This window comes from Thunnus thynnus, chromosome 18 (genome assembly GCF_963924715.1).
Source record: "Thunnus thynnus chromosome 18, fThuThy2.1, whole genome shotgun sequence".
In the NCBI taxonomy this organism is placed as follows: Eukaryota; Metazoa; Chordata; class Actinopteri; order Scombriformes; family Scombridae; genus Thunnus; species Thunnus thynnus.
In genome coordinates this window covers 4,098,825-4,121,633 of record NC_089534.1, presented here as the reverse complement: position 1 = coordinate 4,121,633, position 22,809 = coordinate 4,098,825, and the positions used below count along the sequence as shown (strand labels likewise).

At 36.7% G+C, this 22,809-nt stretch overlaps 1 protein-coding gene and 1 pseudogene across 1 annotated transcript; one reads left to right on the top strand and one right to left on the bottom strand.

The window, feature by feature from the left end:
• The first annotated feature begins 1,026 nt into the window (after positions 1-1,026).
• On the top strand, positions 1,027-4,209 carry LOC137169873 (uncharacterized). Its single transcript, XM_067573283.1, has 4 exons — positions 1,027-1,112; positions 2,343-2,651; positions 3,458-3,790; positions 4,094-4,209. Exons 1-4 carry the CDS (start codon positions 1,067-1,069, stop codon positions 4,207-4,209), a joined length of 804 nt encoding a protein of 267 aa, XP_067429384.1. The 5' UTR covers positions 1,027-1,066.
• A 7,374-nt stretch (positions 4,210-11,583) lies between these two features.
• LOC137169515 (cytochrome P450 2K4-like) lies at positions 11,584-21,777 on the bottom strand (annotated as a pseudogene).
• Between the last annotated feature and the right edge of the window lie 1,032 nt (positions 21,778-22,809).

The window sequence follows — 22,809 nt, the reverse complement described above, 5'->3', positions numbered from 1 at the left end:
GCTGTCTGTTCTGTAGCCTTTGTTGCTAAGGTTGTTCTAAACATTCTTCCATGTGTTGTTTGCATTGACCACTCTCATATGTCAGATCTGATTTCAGCTTGAACATGTACGGATGTATTTGAGAAGTTAATATTTCAAGTAAAGAATGTGGAAAAGCAGTGGAATCCTACGACTATAGTGTGTTTCATGGTTTGTTGCCTCAACAGACCGCAGATACCTGCTGAGGGGCAGCTTCCAACAGCTGTTGAATCAGAACAGAGGGGGGCCTTAAAGAGACGGGAACCAAAACGGCCTGTTTCAGACAGAGGCTGAACTGAGCGGCTGCATAAAGGCCAGTATAAGATAAATAAGGCGTTTTTTTAAAAATTGTAAATCATGAAAAAATATTCAAGTAGAGCTCCCGAAAAAAAAATAGGGGATAAGATGAATTTGATGTTGACAATTACACACAAACACACACACACACACACACACACACACACATATATATATGTGTATATATACAGATCATGCTCTGTCAGGAAATAAGAACTAGCTGACATGGCCATAGTTTTTTTATTCCTCTTTGGTTTCTCACCAAACAAGCACTTCCTCTTCTAATTTCACAACTTTTACAGCTTCTCCATTATTCTGCACTGTGTGTGAGCAACATACATCACAGAAATAAAAGTGTATTTGATTACAGTGGAATAACTGACATGCTGATATAAAGTTATCGATTTTTGGATAAACTACATCAGTAGTATATAACGTGTATGTCTGTTCAGTCAAGTCACTTTTAATGCACCGTCAATCATTTAAAACATTGCATTAGTTATATTATTAGCTGTTTGTGTTGTTCTGTTCAAGAAGTACATCAAAGTAATGAGGTAGGGTGCTATTAAAAAGGAATTTATTCATAATTTTCAAAACAGGAGTGTTGTAACTCATTACTCTGTAAGACTTACAACAGGTTGAGTGTTGTCATTTTTGCTCAGAAAGTCAACCACAAAGAGGAAACAGCTCCATCACAAACAGATCTGTAGCAGAGGAGAAACGGCAGAAAACTTCTGCCTGCTGACAGAGAATGACTCTGCTGGAATTAATTCTTATTTTGGTGCTTCAGTTTGAAGGTAAAGTAGTGTTTTATTATTTAAATGTAAATGTTTGATTACTATTAAATAAAAGTTGAAATTGCTACTATTTGTCACTATTTTCCTGCTTTAGCTGCTCATTTAATAATCTTTAATAACCTTTCTGGAATGTAACATTGTAACAAAATTTACAAATATTTGTGTGAGAGAATAAAAAGTACAGCAATTATGAGTCAGTTTAAGTTTACATGTATTTTCAAATGTATATAAACTAGATCGAATAGTCTGTTCTCTCAAGTTCACAATTGTTCAAGTGTGTCTTAAAACAGCAGTCAGATGTCCATATGAACAGTGAAAGAGGTTTTCCTCACTGTAATCATTCCTCCTGTTCATACTGGCTATTAAAAGATCCCCTTCAAATGTGCTTTCAATGTCAGTGATGGACGCAAAAATCTACAGTGTGTCCACACAGTCATTTAGTGCAAAAATGCATTTAAAAGTTGATGTGAAGCTTATATGAGGCTTCATCAGTCTGAGTTAGTCATATCAAGTGGATATCTGACACATTTACAGTCTGTTTAGCATCAAATTCCCTCTTTGTGTTTCCTCGGACAGTGTTTCCCTGTTGAGCTGCAGGTGGAAGTATAGTAACAAAAAGAGGGACTTTGCCACTAAAAAGACTGTAATGTTGAAAGATATCTACTTGATTTGACTCATTTGGATGCTGAAGCTTCATATTAGCTTCAGATAAACTTTTAAAGAGATGAAAGGAGGACTGTGGATTTTCACTTACATTGTAAGTGCATTATGAAGGGATCTCTTAATGGTCAGTACGAACAGGAGCAATGATTATGGCATTTAAGACAGACTTGAAAAAATGCCAACCTGTCCTTCAAACTCTGTCCATGTAATAAAATATGCAGATATTAACATTATAATATAATATACAGTTAGTACATACAATGCACAGAATGATAAAAGCACACAAAAAACAAACCAAAACATCAGATCAGCAGATTTGATCTCAATCAACTTTTGTTTATTTTGATTAACTCTGTGGTTTTAACATTGGAGAATAGTTTAAAAAATCCCAAAGAGCCAACAGCTCACTGAATGATTGAGACATAAATGAAAACGATTCTCTCCTATAAACACCACCACTAGATGGCGTAGGTTGACATATTCTCTCACTGTGGTTGCAAATGTAAAATGCAGATGATTTTAAATGCAATGTGTCATTTCACACAAAACATGATTTCTTTCAACCAGGCATCAGTGGAGCAGACTTCCATCTCTACTACAGACCTGGAGATGAGGCCATTCTGCCCTGTGATGATGTTTCATCTTCTGACAGAGTTTGTTCCACAGTTAACTGGCTTTACAGCAGAGATAAGTTTAACACATTTGGTCTGGTCCAGAATGGAAGTGTTGTGAAGAACTCAGCCCGAGCTGCCAGGATGAGTCTGGATACCAACTGCTCTCTGGTCATCAACAACATTACTGCTGAGGATGTTGGTTTATACTCCTGTCAACAGAGTCCTGAACTGGCCAGTGCTGTGCTTCTAAGTATTATGACAAGTGAGTCTCATTTATCACTGAGATTAAAGAGTTAAATTATGTTTAATTCAGATGGCATGTGGTGCCAGATGCTGTCAGCTGACAGGAGCACAGAGGTCAATCTCTAACCAGCTACTACACCTTCACCCTGTCCACCCCAACTCTGTTTGCAAGTTCAGGTGGAGGGTTCAGTATGACGGGGCTCTCCCAAACTAAGGGGGAGTGGAAGTACAGTATAAAACCCTCCTATTGAATGGTGACACAATGCTGGGGTGGTCAGAGGTGAAGGTGACGGAAATAAATTATTTTAAGTGTAGAAAAGATCAGCACAGGTGATATAGATATGAAAATATCTGTTATTTTAGCGATTAATATTTTGTCATAAAAATGTATTTGCTTCACTTTTAGCCAAACAAGGCTCAAGGGATGGCAATGTCCCCCTTCACCTCAGCCATACTTTGCATCAAAGTCATGCACATATGAGCAAATGGTGCACAGATGGCAGTGGGGTAAAGTCCCAATCCACCACTGCAGAGACCTAGAGTTCATATGTTGTTAATTTTTTGGATAATAAACACTACAGCTTATTTGTAACATATTTATTTTCAGTTTAAGTCAGCTTATCTTATTCAAGGAAACACCATGGATAGGTCCTCATTCAGTTCAGCTCAGTTATCTTTCATTTCACTTCAGTTCTTTTCAGTGAAACTGAATTTTTCCCTGATATTACAAGTTACATGTTAAACCAGCTACACTGACTCTAGTTTGGTATAAACATGAAAAAAGTTTGAACAGTAACAGTAACAGTTTTTACTTTTTTCTTTCAGTCTTGCCATCTCCACCAGATGCCGATGCAAAGAGAGATGGTAAAGTCACATTAGAGTGTTCTCTGCTGAGATACAGCAGCCTCCCTCGTTGTCTACGCAACAGCATCCGCTGGGTGAATGAAACAGGTACTGTGCTGCGTGGTGAAGGTGTCAGATACGAGATCACCGAACTGATAAAGTGTGTCTCTCCTCTGACTGTGAAGCGTCAGAGTGGCCACAACAGAAGATACACCTGCCAGGTGGTCGAGAGGAATAATGTCCAGATAGAGGCTCACTACACACCTGTCTTCACAGAAGGGACAATTGATGATCAGTCAGACAAGTCCAATTCAGGTAAGATAATGTTCAGTCTACCAGATACACTGCTGGGTTTGAAATGCCAAAAAGAAAACTTTGATAAGATTCTGAAAAGATCACATGCACAGGTGGGAAATGATATGACTGGTCAGAAAAATCAAACTAGAGCAAGAAAAATCAATAATTGTACAAAAACTGTATTTGATTGATCACATGTAAATCACAAATCTCACATACTGAGTCAATAGATTCTATAGTTTAAGATGAGGTGTCACATGTTTGACTGTATGTTTTGTAATGAATTTGATATCATTGGTTAATTGTATCCTCTGAACACAGGTCCCTCTCTTTACATCATCACTGGTGCAGTGGTTGGGGTGGTGGTGGTGGTGGTCGTCATCATTGCTGTCTTCATCAAATTCAGAAAGACAGACACAGTGACAGAAGGTCAGTAAAAAAGAGCATGTACAGTATTTGTTTAAATATGATGAGATACATAATATACAATATGAGTCAAATGTTAACTGAGATACGACACAAGACGATACAATACGATACAATACGAGTAATATGAGCATAAATGCAGCCTGAGCTATGGCTCTGACCTTAAATCTATATAACAATAACTTGGCATATTTACAGATATGACCATATATACTTATTCTTTGTTTAATTATATGTGATCCCGATAATTTTTAGTATTTATTGAATATTGCAATTGGGTCGGTAAGACTCCCACAGTGTTGCATGAAGCATAAGTACTAATACTATTAATGTACCTTGCACACAGATATAAACATTTTTTGTCTTTCCATTGCCACAATGTTAATAATAAAATGTCTACTGTACAGAATGATGATATTTGAAAACTAATCTTGAAATTTTACCTTCCCTTTTGTTCCAGATTTTCCAAAAACAGTCAATCCCCCTGTGAGTAAACTGTATTTTCAAATATATTTAATATTTTCTAATATGATAGATAAACACATATACAGCCTCTTGCCTGTTTCATGATGCAAGAAAATTAAATTACAGTATCTGAATCATGCAGTAAAACTCTATCCGGATAACTCTGAAACCACCAAAGACCAAATCCAATTCATTTAAATGAATGTGGATTCTCTCGCTGCAACAGAGTAAATTCACATGATTGTAGTTTGGTGTCTTGGTGGTTAACACCTGATGTAGGGCCGCCATATTATGTATCACAGTCCTGGATGGCTATAGGAGAGAAGCAACACGTGTCGTTTAATGTTCATCAAGCTCCACAATGGATGAATGTAGAAAATAAAAAAACATCAAAGATTAAATTAACTTCACGTATGTATGTAAAGTACCAAAACCATGATTTACACTGAGAAGTGGTGATGAATTCCTCAGTCTATGTAGAATCTAAGATGGTGTGTAATTTTACTTTCTTTCATCAGTTTCATGTAAAAACAATAGATCACCAATGATGCATATTTGTGCTCAGTGCTGCCACTGGTGGCCAGAAAGTGTACTGCAGCAACACAGTTATTTAAAGTACATTTGTCTTTACTGTAAAAGCAAAGTTAAGTAACGCATTCAAAAAGAAATGTATTTTCACATCAGGTTGGGAAACAATACTGTACTTGATAAATACAGGCAGGTAATGTGAACTTTCTGTTGATACTTTATAAACCACAGGATCCTCAGGAACCTCAGGATGAGCCAGATGGCAGTCTGACCTATGTCACTGTTAACCATGCCAATCAAGAGACAACTTCCAAGAAAAAGGTAAGTGACTGACCACTAAGGATGTGCATGATTACAAATATGTTATTTGGCAGCGCACAAATAGTGGGTTTTTTTTTTTTTTTTTTTTTAATGAATATTTGTTTCATACAAATATTTTAAAAAAATCATTTGTTTTTGGAAAGAAAAAAAACTCAAAACATGTCAAATACCAGCTCGCAGGTCGATTACATTGTTATCTCAGTCTCTCTCCTCTGCTCCGCTGTTACGTCTATCATCAGGTTTCAACATCCACCTGCTACATGATGCACATTTCCTAATTTGGACATCCCTCCCGGAGCTGGGGGTGTTCCTCAGAGATAAAGCTGAACTACTGACACATGCAAAGTGCTCCCAAGGGACTCTCCATAACCTGTTGTTCCCCTTCTCCTTTCCACAAAGTTAGGTTGTGAAAAAGGCAATAAATGAAAAGTGCAAAGCAAGAATCGCCTTTGAAGTTCTTCCCTACATGTTACATGGTGTGCTGACTCTGTGTTATGGGTGTATAAATAGGTAGAGGTCTGTATACAATGAGGCAATGAATGAAGTTTTAGCTCTGGGAGACTCCATTTCGAGACGACTTCCTTCGTAGGGTAGTTTATTCATGAACACTTATTGTAACACTTTAATTTTCTAAAATTAAAAATGTAGTAAAAACAAAAACAGGATTTTTAAACCTCTTTCGACTTTTATTCAAATACAAATACAGATACAAATAATTTTGCTGCCTCAACAAATATAGATACAAATACTGGGCTCTCTGCACATCTCTACTAACCACACCTTTATGTATTGTACATTAATAATGGTCCCATCTAAAATTTATGCTATATTGCCAAAAGTAAACAAACAGCTGTCCACACATTTTTTGTATTTTTAATCTGGGACTGTTTATGATGGTTTGGGCTAGATCCCTGAGTTCCACTGAAAGAAAAACCTTAAAGGGGACATTACATACTTTTTATGATATTGGATGTCCATGTTAAACATGGACAAACTTCCAAAACTTGAGGTGAGCATATGTAAAAATGCTCCTTGCATGTCAAGGACTTCAGCCTGCTCCGGACGCTTCATTTGCACTGTTACCTCTACTTATCCTCGCATATTTTGGATCGGATTCAGGCTCAAACATGTATGAATTTCCATTTTAGTTTCCAAAAGAAGTGAAATCCTGCTACTACTGTTGGTTTATGTAGCCTTTGGAGCCAGCCAAAGCTTCTGGGAACTAACCAATCAGAAAAGAGAGGGCTCATCTGGAGGGGGGCCTTAAAGAGACAGGAGCTAAAATGACCTGTTTCAGACAGAGGCTGAATTGAGGGGCTGCATAAAGAGCCAGTATAAGATAAATAAGGAGCTTTTAACTGTAAATCATGCAAGGATATTCCAATAGAGCCCCAGAATATAAATATAGACCTGCAAATGCGCATATTACTTCCCCTTTAATAATAATGCAGAATACAGCAATATTTTAGTGTACTTTCAACTTTGTGGTAACAGTTTAGAGAAGAGACATTTCCTGTTTCAACATGACAATTACCCTGAGCACAAAGCTGGGTCCATAAAGAAATGGTTTTCCCAGTTTGGTGTTGAAGAACTTGACTATGGCCGGCACAGAGCCTCAACCCCATTCAACATCTTTAGTTGGATTGCATATTAGTGCCCATGGTTTTGTAATGAGATGTCCAGTAATCATATATAGGTGTAATAATACAGTATATATTATGTATAATATACAATCAGGATTGTTTTGCACACATACAGTAGACAGTTTTGCAGTTAACAGTCTTCTGCTTAATAAATAAACCTCTGCTTTGTGTTATACAGGTGAAGGAGGAGGGGGTGACTTATTCTACAGTCAAGACTACGGTGACGATGGAAGCAGATCCCAGCAAGATCTACAGCTATGTCAACGAACAAAAATAAATGAGAGGAAAGAGGAAGAGGAAATGAGACTAATCATAATGTAGGTGCAGTCATAAAACCTGCTGAGTGTTTTCTGTCTGTAAGGGAGCTGACAGTGGGATCATCAAACATTGAGTAGTTGTTTCTAGTTTTTGTTTGACTTGCTTTGCTCTGCATTAAGATGATCATTCTATTAAGATGATGGCAGAAGAGCTTTGTTATCCATTACTTAGTGTATGATTTTAAATAGAGGAAATCGGCAGCATCATCGCCGCTTATAACAAGTGAAATTACAAGTTCTACTGATGGACTCCGTCTTTTTAGGTAAGCAAATTGACCACAAAACAACGCGTTATTTCCAGCAGTTCAGTTTTGCAAGTTGCAGCTAAAAAAAATCACCATAAATAGTCAAATGAGTTCTTGTTCTGGGAAAAAAAAAATTTCGCACTTCTTTTGTGAACATTCGGTAGCATCCAAATATGCCCCACCTTGGGATTCAACATTGTAGGGGGTGGACTGTGAGCCTTTTTTTATTGCTTTTATGTTATTTTGACACATACTAGGTATGTGCAGAGAGCCCAGTATTTGTATTTATATCTATATTTGTTGAGGCAGCAAAATTATTTGTATTTGTATTTGAATAAAAGTGGAAAAAGGCCTAAAAATCCTGTTTTTGTTTTTATTGCGCTTTTAATTTTAGAAAATTAAAGTGTTCATGAATAAACTACCTTACGAAGGAGGTCCACACAGCGGGTCTCAAACTAGAGTCTCCCAGATCATAGACGACTGCACTGACTACTGAACTAAAACTTTACCCATCACAAGTTTTTTTTTAGTTTTCTCAAAAAAGTGCATTTTTCAGATAGGAGGTTTTGCTCTTCGGCCATCAATATATGTATTATAGATATTCAGATCTTGTTCTGTCAAGAAATAAGAACTGACGTTTTAATAGTCTTTTTATTCTTTTTTTGTTTCTCACCAAACAAGCACTTCCTCTTTTAATTTCGCAACTTTTACAACTTCTCCATTATTCAAGATTATCTTTTTAGTTTTCAGCATCTTGATATTTGGAGATACAAGATTTCACTTCAGAAAAAGATTGTACATGGACAGAATGAAGATTTTTGTAGAATCTGCTGTCGACTTTTGGATAAACTACATCTGTAGTATATGACATGTATGTTTGTTCAGTCAAGTCACTTTAAATGCACCATCAATCATTTAAAACATGGCATTTGTTAAATTATTAGCTGTTTGTGTTGTTCTGTTCAAGATGTATATCAAAGTAACGAGGTAGGGTGCTATTAAAAAGGAATTTATTTATAATTTCAAAAAATGACACAACAGCAGTTTGTGAAAAACAAGTTTGGTATAATTGAGTCTCTTGCTCTGCTGTCTAAATGTACAACACACAAACAGAAGTGTTGTAACTCATTACTCTGTAGGACTTACAACAGGTTGGGTGGTGGGTGATGTTGTCATTTTTGCTCAGAAAGTCAACCACAAAGAGGAAACAGCGCCATCACAAACAGATCTGTAGCAGAGGAGAAACGGCAGACAACTTCTGCCTGCTGACGGAGAATGGCTCTACTGGAATTAATTCTTATTGTGGTGCTTCAGTTTGAAGGTAAAGCAGTGTTTTATTATTTAAATGTAAATGTTTGATTGCTTTTAAATAACAGTTGGGGTGAAAATTGCTACAAGGAACTATTTGTCACTATTTTCCTGCTTTAGCTGCTCCTTTAATAAGCTTTACTAACCTTTCTGGAATGTAAAAATGTAAGAAAATATACAAATATTTGTGTGAGAAAATAAAAAGTACAGCAATTATGAGTCAGATTAGATTTACATGTATTTTCAAATGTATAAACTAGATCAAATAGTCTGTTCACTCTCTGTTCTCTCTGTGGTTCCTTTAAAGGACAAGTTCACAATTGTTCAAGTGTGTCTTAAAACAGCAGTCAGGTGTCCATATGAACAGTGAAAGAGGTTTTCCTCGCCGGAATTATTCCTCCTGTTCATACTGGCTATTAAAAGATCCCCTTCAAATGTGCTTTCAATGTAAGTGATGGAGGCAAAAATCCACAGTGTGTCCACACAGTCATTTAAAAGTTGATGTGAAGCTTGAGGCTTCAGCAGTCTGAGTTAGTCATATCAAGTGGATATCTGACACATTTACAGTCTGTTTAGCATCAAATTCCCTCTTTGTGTTTCCTCGGACAGTGTTTCCCAGTTGAACTGCAGTGGAAGTATAGTAACAGAAAGAGGGACTTTGCCACTAAAAAGACTAACGTTGAAAGATATCTACTTGATTTGACTCATTTGGATGCTGAAGCTTCATATTAGCTTCAGATAAACTTTTAAATAGATTTTTGTACAGAAAGAGGACTGTGGATTTTGTCCCCCATCACTTACATTGTAAGTGCATTATGAAGGGATCTTCTAATGGTCAGTATGAACAGGAGGAATGATTATGGCATTTAAGACAGACTTGAAAAAATGCCAACCTGTCCTTCAAACTCTGTCCATCTGATAGAATATGCAGACATTAACATTATAATATAATATACAGTTAGTACATACAATGCACAGAATGATAAAAGGACACACAAACCAAACCAAAACATCAGATCAGCAGATTTAATCTGAATCAACTTTTGTTTATTTTGATTAACTCTGTGGTGATTTCACAAACCAAACTTATCTGGTTTTAATATTTATATATCCCAAAGAACCCACAATTTACTGAATCATTGAGACATAATTGACAACGATTCTCTCTTATAAACACCACCACTAGATGGTGTAGGTTGACACATTCTCTCCCTGTGGTTGCAAAAGTAAAATGCAGATGATTTTAAATGTAATGTGTCTTTGCTTACAAAACGTGATTTCTTTCAACCAGGCATCAGTGGAGTAATCCATTTCTACCACAGACCTGGAGATGAGGCCATTCTGCCCTGTGACAATGTTTCATCCTCTGACAGAGTTTGTTCCACAGTTTACTGGCTTTACAACAAAGATCTGTCTCAGACATTTAATCTGGTTAAGAATGGAAATGTTGTGAAGAACTCAGCCCGAGCTGCCAGGATGAGTCTGGACACTAACTGCTCTCTGGTCATCAACAACATCATTGCTGAGGATGTTGGTTACTACACCTGTCGACAGGCCAATAAAATGGACATTAATGTGCATCTAACTGTAATGACAAGTGAGTCTCATTTATCACTGAGATTAAACAGTTGAACTATGTTTAATTCAGATGGCATGTGGTGCCAGATGTTGTCAGCTGACAGGTGCACAGAGGCCAATCTCTAACCAGCTACTACACCTTCACCCTGTCCACCCCAACTCTGTTTCCAAGCTCAGGTGGAGGGTTCAGTATGACGGAGCTCTCCCAAACTAAGGGGGAGTAGAAGTAGAGTATAAAACCCTGGTCTGGCCACTTTGGTCCAGACTGAAATATCTCAACAACTATTGGATGGATCGCCATGACATTTGATACAGTCATTCATGTTTCCCACAAGAAAAAATAAAATAATCTTGGTGATCCTTCATCTATTGCCATCATAAAGTCAAGATGTTAATTTGTCCAATCAGACATTCCCCTTCACCTCAGCTATACTTTGTGTCAAAGTCATGTACATATGACCAAAGCGTGCACGGATGGCATTGGAGTAAAGTCCCCATCCACCACTGCAGAGACCCAGAGTTCATTACAGGTCATTTGTTGTTATTTTGGCTGTTAAACAATACAGGTTATTCATAATGTACTTATATTCAGCTTGAGCCAGCTTGTCTTACACAAGGAAACACCATGGATAGGTCCTGATTCAGTTCAGCTCAGTTTTCCTCCATTTCACTTCAGTTCTTTTCAGTGAAACTGAATTTTCCCCTGATATCACAAGTTACATGTTAAATCAGCAACACTGACATTAGTTAGGTATAAACATGAAAAAAAAGTTTTTACTTTTTTCTTTCAGTCTCGCCATCTCCACCAGATGCTGACGGAAATGTTACATTAGAGTGTTCTCTGCTGAGATACAGCGGCCTCGGTCCTTGTCGAACAGACAGCATCCGCTGGCTGAATGAGACAGGCACTGTGCTGCTTGATGAAGGTGTCGGATACGAGTTCATCAGACAGACAAACTGTGTTTCTGTTCTGACTGTGAAGCGTCAGAGTGGCCACAACAGAAGATACACCTGCCAGGTGGTTGATGAGAGGAATAAAGTCCGGATAGAGGTTGACTACACACCTGTCTTCACAGAAGGGACAAATGATGATCAGACAGACAAGTCCAATACAAGTAAGATAATGTTCAGCCTAACAGATACACTGCTGGGTTTGAAATGACAAAGAGAAAAAACTTTGATAAGATTCTGAAGACTAAGATTCTGAAAAGGTCACATGCACAGGTGGGAAATGATATGACTGGTCAGAAAAATCAAACTAGAGCAAGAAAAATCAATAATTGTAAAAAAAAAAGTGTATTTGATTGTTCACATGTAAATCATAAATCTCATGTATGGAGTCAATAGATTCTATAGTTTAAGGTGAGGTGTCACATGTTTGTATGTTTTGTAATGAATTTGATATCATTGGTTAATTGTATCCTCTGAACACAGGTCCCTCTCTTTACATCATCACTGGTGCAGTGGTCGGGGTGGTGGTGGTGGTGGTCGTCATCATTGCTGTCTTCATCAAATTCAGAAAGAGACACACAGTGACAGAAGGTCAGTAAAAAAGAGCATGTGCGGTATTTGCTTAAATATAATATGATATACTTAATACACAATATGAGTTAAATGTTAAATGAGATGTGATACAATACAATATGAGACGAGATGAGTAACAATTCAGCCTGAGCTATGACTGGACTATGTGAATCTTTATTAAAATAACTTAACATATTTACATATTTAACAGCAACTATTTATTTTCAAATATCAGAGCATGATATTTCATTTGTGGCTTCCTGACTGGACTGTGAGCTGATTGGCACTGGTTAAACATCACTGGTTATTGTGTTTATTCTTTGTTTAATGTTCATATGTGATTCTGATCATTTATGGTATTTACTGAATATTGCAATTTGGTTGGTAAGACTTCCACAGTGTAGCATGAAGCATAAGTACTAATACTATTAATGTAGCTTGCACACAGATATAAACATTTTTTGTCTTTCCATTGCCACAATGTTAATAATAACATGTCTACTGTACAAAATGATGATATTAAAGACTAATCTTGAAATTTTACCTTCCCTTTTGTTCCAGATTTTCCAAAAACAGTCAATCCCCCTGTGAGTAAAATGTATTTTCAAATATATTTAATATTTTCTAATATGATAGACAGACACATATGCAGCCTCTGGCCTGTTTCATGATGCAAGATCCAGTTCTATTAAATGAATGTGGATTCTCTCGCTGCAACAGAGTAAATTCACATGATTGGATTTCAGTTTCTTGGTGGTTAACACCTGATGTAGGGCCGCCATATTATGTATCACAGTCCTGGGTGGCTACAGGAGTGAAGCAACATGTGCCATTTAATGCTCGTCAGTGCTGTAGAAAATAAAAAAAAACATCAAGGATTAAATTAACATCATGTATGTATGTAAAGTAACAAAATCATAATTTACATTGAGAGGTGGAGATGAATTCCTCAGTCTATGTAGAATCTAAGATGGTGTGTAATTTTACTTTTCTTTCATCAGTTTCATGTAAAAACATTAGATCACCAATGATGCATATCTGTGCTCAGTGCTGCCACTGGTGGCCAGAAAGTGTACTGCAGCAACACAGTTATTTAAAGTACATTTGTCTTTACTGTAAAAGCAAAGTTAAGTAACGCATTCAAAAAGAAATGTATTTTCACATCAGGTTGGGAAACAATACTGTACTTGATAAATACAGGCAGGTAATGTGAACTTTCTGTTCATACTCTATAAACCACAGGATCCTCAGGAACCTCAGGATGAGCCAGATGGCAGTCTGACCTATGTCACTGTTAACCATGCCAATCAAAAGACAGCTTCCAAGGAAAAGGTGAGTGACTAACCACACCTTTATGTATTGTACGTTAATAATGGTCCCATCTAAAATTTATACTATATTGCCAAAAATAAAAAACACCTGTCCACACAGTTTTTGTACTTTTAAACTGGAGCTGAGTTCCAATGAAGGAAAAATCTTAAAGGGGACGTAACATGCTTTTTATGATTTTGGATGTCTGTGTTAAACATGGTCAAATTTCCAAAACTTGAGGTGAGCATATGAAAAAATGCTTCCTGCATGTAGAGGGCTTCAGCCTGCTCTGAACGCTTCATTTGCACTTATCTTTGCATATTTTGGATTGGATTCAGGCTCAACCATGTACGAATTTCCATATCAGTTTACATTTCAAGTAAAGAAGGAGAAAAAGAAGTGAAATCCTGCTACTACTGTTGGTTTATGTAGCCTCTGGAACAGGCCAAAGCTTCTGGAAACTAACCAATCAGAACAGAGTGGGCTCATCTGGAGGCGGGCCTTAAAGAGACAGAAGCTAAAATGACCTGTTTCAGACAGAGGCTGAACTGAGGGGCTGCATAGAGGACCAGTATAAGATAAATAAGCAGTTTTTAACTATAAATCATGCAAAGATATTCCAGTAGAGCCCCAGAATATAAATATAGACCTGCAAATGCGCACATTACTTCCCCTTTAATAATAATGCAGAATACAGCAACATTTTACTGTGCTTTCAACTTTGCAGTAACATTTAGGGAAGGGACATTTCCTTTTTCAACATGACAATTACCCTGAGCACAAAGCTGGGTCCATAAAGAAACGGTTTTCCCAGTTTGGTGTTGAAGAACTTGACTATGGCCGGCACAGAGCCTCAACCCCATTCAACATCTTTAGTTGGATTGCATATTAATGCCCATGGTTTTGTAATGAGATGTCCAACAATCAAGTGTAATAATACAGTATATATCATGTATAATATACAATCAGGATTGTTTTGCAAACATACAGTAGACAGTTTTGCAGTTAACAGTCTTCTGCTTAATAAATAAACCTCTGCTTTGTGTTATACAGGTGAAGGAGGAGGAGGTGACTTATTCTACAGTCAAGACTCCGGCGATGATGGAAGCAGACGATGATCCCAGCAGGATCTACAACTATGTCAGTGATTAACAATAAATGAGAGGAAAGAGGAAGAAGAAATGAGACTAATCATAATGTAGGTGCATTCATAAAACCTGCTGAGTGTTTTCTGTCTGTAAGGGAGCGGACAGTTGGATCATCAAACGTTGAGTAGTTGTTTCTAGTTTTTGTTGGATTTGCTTTGCTCAGCATTAAGATGATTGTTCTATTGAGATGATGGCAGAAGAGCTTTGTGATCCATTACTTAGCCAGTGTATGATTTTAAATAGAGGAAATTGACAGCATCATTGTCTCTTATAACAAGTGACATGACACGTTCTAACGATAGATTGCATTTACATGTTGAACATTGTGTTATTTCCATCAGTTTAGTTTTACAAGTTGCAACGAAAATACTCATCCAAACTAGTCGAATGTGTCCATTTTTTGTGAACATATCAAAGTATAGCATCCACAGGTTCCCCGACTTGGGTTTTTACATTGTATATGGTGGACTATGACCCTTTCTTATTGTGTTTATGTTTATGTTTTTTTATGTTTTGACAGTTGCAGTACTTCAGTTTGTTGTAATTTTGTGTCATATAACATTAGCATTGCTGTGATATCCAGTAAAAAAATTAAATAAAACAAATTAGTTTATTGTTAGTCAGTTGTTAGTTTATTTATTATTGTTATTTTTTTATGCAGTGTTTCAACTTATTTTCTGAATCTTGGATTCAAATAACTGATTAAAAACAACTGATAATGCATTATTTCAGGGGACTATACAACACTGCGCAGTTAATTTTGATCAGGATACTGTTAACAGTACTTCAAAAGAAATCCATTGCCTTTACCTTATCATCACTGATTATTTAAGTTAAAATTTTAATGCAACTGAGAGCAGGAACCATTTTATTTTATTTTCCTTGGCGATGTTTTCAAGGACACTCAAACATTTGAGAGTAAACTACTAATAAGCATTTTATTCATGAACAGTTAGAAAATTAACCCAAGAGGACAATCAATAAGCAAACTGGAGAACTGGTGGTGTCTTGTATTTAAAGGGTGAAATCTGAGTGTCCTTGAATGCATCGAGGTAATCTTTGCTCAGTACTGCATTACAATATGATCATAGCTTCAATATTCCATATTCCATGTCTGATAAGAACCGTAACTAAAATGTAACTAAAAGAACAAAGGTGACTAAATATTCACTCTGAAATTTTCAAGCATCTGTGTTGAAATGAACTGTTGTTGGGTGAACTGAACTATGCTAAGTCTAGGTCTAAGTAACTATACTTTTTTAACAAAAATGTCTGTCAAATCAAGTAAATTTTATTTATATGGCACAAATCATAAGTTTGCCTCAAATTCTCCAAGAATTCTAATATATCCTATAATCCTCAGTAAAGCATTAAGGTAATCTTCAACAATTAATTAAGTCAAAAAATATCACATATAACATGACCGGGTACAGTATTTGTGAGTTTTTGAGTTTCATCTATTTATCTATTTCTAATCCTGCCTCTGGTGTGTCCTCATTGGAAATTGATGAGATTTATGATAATGTTTCCTCTGTTCCTGTTATTATTGAGTGCTATTATTATTGAGTGCTTTATTAATTACCAAGTCATTTATCGCTTTGTGTGTGGATGTGGGGCGGTGGGGGGTTATTGTTTATTGTGTGAAGCAATACATACAAGCATTTTGCTTGTATGAAAAGTGCTATACAAATAATAAAAGTCTAAAAAAAGTCTGATTGATTGATTGATTGTGTTCACGTGTTGATCAGTCATTGGTACAGTGTATCACATGAAGCAGACCAATAAAAAAAGCCAATGCAGGATGTAAATAATGTAGGCAAGGTATATATATGGTGTTCTTTTCTCCATAAATGATGTTAGTCACGGAAAAATAAGGTTACAACAGAAGTTTACCACTGGTATTTACACATTTTTTATGTTGTTCTTCTACTGTACTGTGTTGTTAATCAGTTGTATTGAGCTGTCTTTTTAAATTTGTTAAGCTATCCTTTACTGCACAACATGTTTTGCTGGTTATGTTGGCCATTCCCACACTGAAGTCTTACTCTCTTTGTCAAGTCATTGCTTCATGTGTCTCTTTGTGTCGTTTCGAAAAATGAAGAAAGACAGTTTCATGTTCCTCCCTGTTGTGTCAGAACTCTGAACTTCCTGTAACTCTCACCAGTGCAAGCAGATCTAAAATACTTTTTATGCCCAGTACATAAAAAACATTTCGTAATACAACATCATAAAACACTGAACATCTGTTTCCTTTCTAACATGACGGTGCACATTGTGTATCATACATTTAAATGTGTTATAAAATTACAAAGTGTTCCCTTTTCAAGGTTGAACTTGTTTTCTATTGGTTTTGGAGGAAGCTGGAAAGCTCTTATCAGTGTACTTCAAATGTAATTCTAATCATCTGGCATACATCCATAGCACTATCAGAGTGTCTAAATGATCTTTGATCTGTATGTGATCAGCTTTATGACTGTTTGAGTTTGGTTTCTACACTTTGCCACCAGTTGGCTGTTTGCCCAAGTCCATCTGACTTGGGGTTAATCCAGCCAAGTACTCTCTGGATAAAAACTGTAGTTTCAATAGATTTATTTTGGTCCTCTTCAAATAAAAATGATGCCACGCCTCATTTTGTGTTGTTTTGCCAGTTTTTAATCAATGCCATTTAACATAGAGCCTTTCCAAATACAACTGTGGTTCCACAGCATATCCCCCACTTACACAAAAAGTGTCATACAGACTTTCATTTTCTTCAACTACCATATTTAAACCAAACACAGGCAGTGCTATTGAGAGGCATGATCATTAAAATACTATACTGAATTTGTAAATTACTTGATTATAGTTATTTTTAGAGAATATAAGATATAAGTGATTTTTTTCATGTTTTTGAGAGGGAGTTGGTGCTTTTGATTATCCTTTTCATATTTCTGTCTCATGAAAGAGCCAGGAGAAGGGTTGTATTATTCAGCAGGGCTGTGTGAAAAATGTAGGTAGTAGCTTAAGTATTGTACAAAACAGGCTATAACCCAGATAGCACAATTGCTGTGACCCAGATCCGGCCCACATACCATGTGAAATGATGGCACTTGGGTGGTCCACTCCTGGTTCCATGTGCATGACATGTCCCATTTACCATAACGTTTTTGCATTAAGGCATGCATGTGATACAGTTAATTCTTACATTCCTGATAACTCATGAGGTATTACATGAATTAATTCATGCTTTTTCATGCATGAATTCATGTAGCCTCACTCTTTTATTCAGTCTGACCTTCTTGATGAAGTGACCCAGGTTCTTCCTGTCCTCAACCTGCACCTGACGACTCCCTATCACCCTGCTCAGCTCCTCCTGGACCTGGTCTGAGAGATTTTGTGTTGGTAAAGCACAAAGTGTGGCTTTGACAGTATGTTGTTCTATGAAAGTAGTGGATATCTACAGCCATTTACCTTGTATTTTTGGATACTTGATCATGAGCAGAAGTCCCCATCTGAGTGTACTAGCTGTTGTCTCAGTGCCAGCAGCAAACAGATTCATTACTGATATCAAAAGGTTTTCATTGTGGTAGTGACTGTTGGTAATCCCAGACTCCTGCAGGTGAAGATTTATCAGCACATTTACTGAAACAATCTGTCCCAAAGTTGGATGTTTTTTAAATTAGTAAAAGAAACCAACATACTGATTTACTGTTTTATTCTAACAGAAAAATGCTACAGTTCATAGACAATCAGTTGTCAATCAATTTGCAGATTTGAAATGTCTTTGCCAATAAACTAAAAGTAAAACTTTACACTTATGTTTTTGTTTTACGAGAATTTTCTGGATCTGTCTCAGCATCTTTCATAGTCTACATCAACAGCACACTCAGAAATCAAGCCTTTTAGAGTATGCATGCACTGACACTTTTAAGTGTACTTAATTGGACTCAGCTATGGCATCATACACTGCTTTTTTTTTTACAGCCGGACAGGAGCTCCTTTCCTTGCGTGGCATCTGGATTCACAAGATCACACATCATCTGGCACGTCAGGTTAAGCAGCTCCACCAGGAGGGTCAAATTCACACTATTCCCAAGCTCTATAAACCAGAATATAATGTAATATAATAGTGATAGGTGACAGTTTTACCAACCTCAAGATTCTGTTTTCGTAACAGAAAGGCATCCACAAAGCCTCTGCACATCTGTGGATTAAGGGTCTCTTTCAAATGACTTAACAGTGCCAAGTTCTGTTTCCTATTAGCAGCAGCCAATTTGTGAAATTCCTTCCTGTTAGCAACCCATTTGCCAATCCATGGGAAGACATTGTACAACTATAAAAAAATATATGCGTCAGTGATTAAAATAACATTAATAAAGCTTTAAAGGTTTTACAAAGAGAGTGAAAATGAAAGTATTTCCTCTTTTTTCCCTTGTTTTATGTGTTATGTATTATATACTTCAGTCACTACACTGAAATTATAAACTTGACAGAAAAGCTTGTTAAAATGATACCTGTATTGATGTTGAGCCCACAAGTTCATTGTTTCTGTTTGTTCTATCTACCAGGGATGTGAACTCTGGATCATCATATTCAAATCTGTTGCCATAGACCATGGAACAGATAATATTAGAGACTGCATAGTTCACTGGTCGGGTCATATCAAAAGCTTCTCCTGAAACAACAGAAACAGAATTAATCTAAATGATAAATTAAAGCCTGAAATGTTGCTTATCGTGCAGCTGGCATACATCAACAACCTATATGCCAAATGACAACGCTTACCTTCGAAGTTCTTCAACACTTCCATAAGATATTGACATTCCTCAATGATTTTGTCCTCACATGCCTTCTTTCCCATCCCAAAGTCTCTCAGGTTAGTCAAGGCAAAGCGCCTCATCTCTTTCCATGAATCACCATTGGACCATAAAACCCCTGAGATGAAGTATTAGAATAAAATATGTTAAATAAGTAACAGATTGAAGGCTGTACACAATAAAAAAAGGATTGGAAAATGATTGGGCAAAGTATTACCATGTCCTTGATTAAATTAATCAACAATCAGCATTGGATCTCTGTCTCGAAACTCATCAGCATGGTTGACAGGTGCCTCCTTCACTGTCTTGTATCCTGCTAAGACCACCACTTTCTTGGGTCCCAAATAGACAGTGAACACTGAGCCATATTTCTTGGAAAGCTAGGAACAGAGGCATACTGTCATGACATTTTTTATGCTTCACAGAAACACGGGAAAAAGGAAAAAAGTGACATAATTATTAGCAGACACAACAAACTAAAAAAAAAAAAAACTACTATGGCACTTCCTCACCTTCAGTAATGTGTGGAAGGGTTTCTTAAGGTCCAGCTGCAGCAGGTTACCCAGCAGGGGAAGTGGTTTTGGTCCAGGAGGTTCCTTCCTGTCCTCCTGGGAGCTGAAGCTGGAGGAAGAGATGAGGTAGATGAGCAGCAGGACCACCAGAGCCCCCAACAGGGAGACAGAACTGGAGGACTGGAGAAAAAGATTTAACATCTCCATGAAAAAAGTGTCCTGCAGTTGCAAGTACACTGACAAAATGAGTCTCCTTCTGGTGTATTTAACTCTATTAGTGTTTTGGTGCAGAGGAGGGATCTTTTATGGCTGCCATTAAAAAGTTGCCACAGCCAAGTTTTAAACATTACAAGGACAAATCTCTCTTCAAAGAAACAACATTCAAGGGGAGGCAGGGAGGGGAATAGTTGTTTGGAAACCTGATTTCAAAACAGGTCAGGTCAGAGCACACCCACTGTATCGCACCTATGATGTGCACATATAAAATTGTACGCTCAAACACACAAACACACACGTGCATACTTGTGTGCATGAGGATTAAACACTGATGATGATGCACATAAAATACACATGGAATAACAATATCTAATGCAATTGTTATGTTAAAATTGTCCACAAATTCATCAAACTTTAACAGATGATATGGAGACAAACACAGTTAGATGAGATAAAGTACATAATAACTGGATGTTTAATATTTCAGTAATGATTCACCTTTTAGCTGGCTGCTGCAATATTATATAATTAACAAAAGTACCAACTTGCTTTCAGGTAGATATCAAATAACAAAGCAAGCACACAGCTGGTGAGATCATTAGCTCAACACTGGAAGGAAAGCAGTGGAAAATAAGTGACTAGCATTATCATGAATTTTATAGATAAACATTACTGTGAGGCTACAGCATGTGTGACTGTTATATAAGGCAATAATACAAGCCGTGCAACTATACGCAAAAGCATACTATTTTAAAAATGTAATATTAAATAAGGAGAAAACAGAAATCTTATTAATTGGCCCCACAGCAAAGAGTGAAAAGCTATTTAAAAGATTTGGTAACCTGACTCCTTTGAAAGTGACTAAAAAGCATTCTTTCATCTCAAAAATATTGTAAAGGTTCACCTATTCCTAACTCAGCAAGATGATGAAAAACTAAGTCATACTTTTGTCTTGAGTAGGTTGGACTACTGCAATGCACTTTTTATGGTCCTCTTAGTTGTTTATAAAGCTCTCAATGGGTTATTGCTGAGCTACATCACAGACTCTCTGTTGCTTTATGTTCCTTCACGAGCCCTTAGATCCTCTACTGCAGGTTTGCTTTAGACCCATGAGCCTACCCAAAAGAAAACTGGAGATGCAGCTTTCTTCAATTATGCTCCCAAATTATGGAACGCCTTACCTGAAGACGTTAGAGAAGCAGGCTCGGTTGAAAGCTTTAAACGACACTTAAAAATATATCTTTTTAACCTAGCCTTTCTATAGCATGATTTTTGCACCATTTCTTTTGCACCATATCCCATCATCTTTAAGACACTTTATTCCATTTTAAGGCATTTTTATTCTTTTTTCATGATTGATTATGTCTTTTACTTAGGAATTTTAGCTGTGTTTCCTTTTTAAGCTATTCTTGTCCTCTCTTTTAATGCAATGCACTGTTTTCCATTTTTCTTGTTTGCCTCCTTTTATTCTATTCCTGTTTAATGTTCTTAATGTCTCTCTTTTGTTTTTTTATCTCTTTAATGTGAAACACTTTGAGCTGCATTTTGTATGAAAGGTACTATACAAATAAAGTTATTAGGGACCGAGCCCAAAAGGAAGAGGACCCTATTGTTTTTCGTATGTTTGTTTGTTTGTTTGTTTGTTTCTTTCTTTCTTTCTTTATTTATTATTACGCCATTTAAACCCTTAATTTGGCCTACAAATCATACACTGACACAAATCCAACAGGAAGTCCGAAATTAGCCTTTCACAATAAGACTTTGCCCCAATTTTGGCTGCCAAACAAACGCTATCTCCCCCAAAGGCGTTAATGGTATCGGCTTCAAACTTCTTAGATGACTTATGACACTATGCTGAAAAAAAATTGTTTAAAACTTTGTAATAACTGGAACAGTTTGAATTTTATAAGCCCTCAATGTTACAGTGCCACACCACTCTTACAATGTAAAACAATGGGGAGGCATGAACTCTTAACAATAAGTCTGACCACTTTCAAACCCGTATCAATGGATTCACCATGAAATTTCCTACTAATACATGATTTTTAATGTAAGATTTGGCCAAAGTAATGGGATTTATGAGGATATTTCACAAGAAGTGTTCTCTAAAATCCTGCTCTCCAGCTGCTCCTGGTGATGTCACTCCCTCAGTGCTGTGAAACATTCCGCAATACACACTCATTATAAAATCGCAGGAGGAGCAAGAAAAGACTTTATAAGTCAAACTCTAATATCTCAAAAACAGTAAAAGATAGAAAAAACATGTAAATTCAAGATTTGTAGGTCAAAGTCTCATGACTTATTTAAAGTTCAAATGAAGTCTGTATCTAAAAGTTCAAATGAAGTCTGTATCTAAAACTGTGGAAGCAGTTATGGACCAGCCTCCACATAGTGGAGAGGTTGATCCCCCTCTATCTTTTAAGAGGCAAGAGGGAGATCAAAATATAAAGAATTATATTTGGTTGATATAAACCATTAGCAAATAAAAAAAATATTTATACAACATATTTTCTCTCTCTTCTTCGGAAGAGACATGTCAAATGATGCTCCAAGGGAGGACAGCCTCCCTAACCAATCAAAAACCAGAATGCAATATTGACATTGAGTTGGTCCAGTGATAGTTTCCAGAATTCATCTTCAATTCTCTCCACTGTAAGGCGGAGTAGCAGCAGTAGATAGCTCCTTACGTTAGCCAATGC

Bases quoted from the DNA above. Each gene is read 5' to 3' on its own strand.
- LOC137169873 (XM_067573283.1), top strand. From the start codon at position 1,067: ATGACTCTGCTGGAATTAATTCTTATTTTGGTGCTTCAGTTTGAAG. The intron at 2,652-3,457 runs GTGAGTCTCATT...TTTTTCTTTCAG, and splicing joins GCTTCTAAGTATTATGACAA to TCTTGCCATCTCCACCAGAT. The intron at 3,791-4,093 runs GTAAGATAATGT...CTCTGAACACAG, and splicing joins GTCAGACAAGTCCAATTCAG to GTCCCTCTCTTTACATCATC.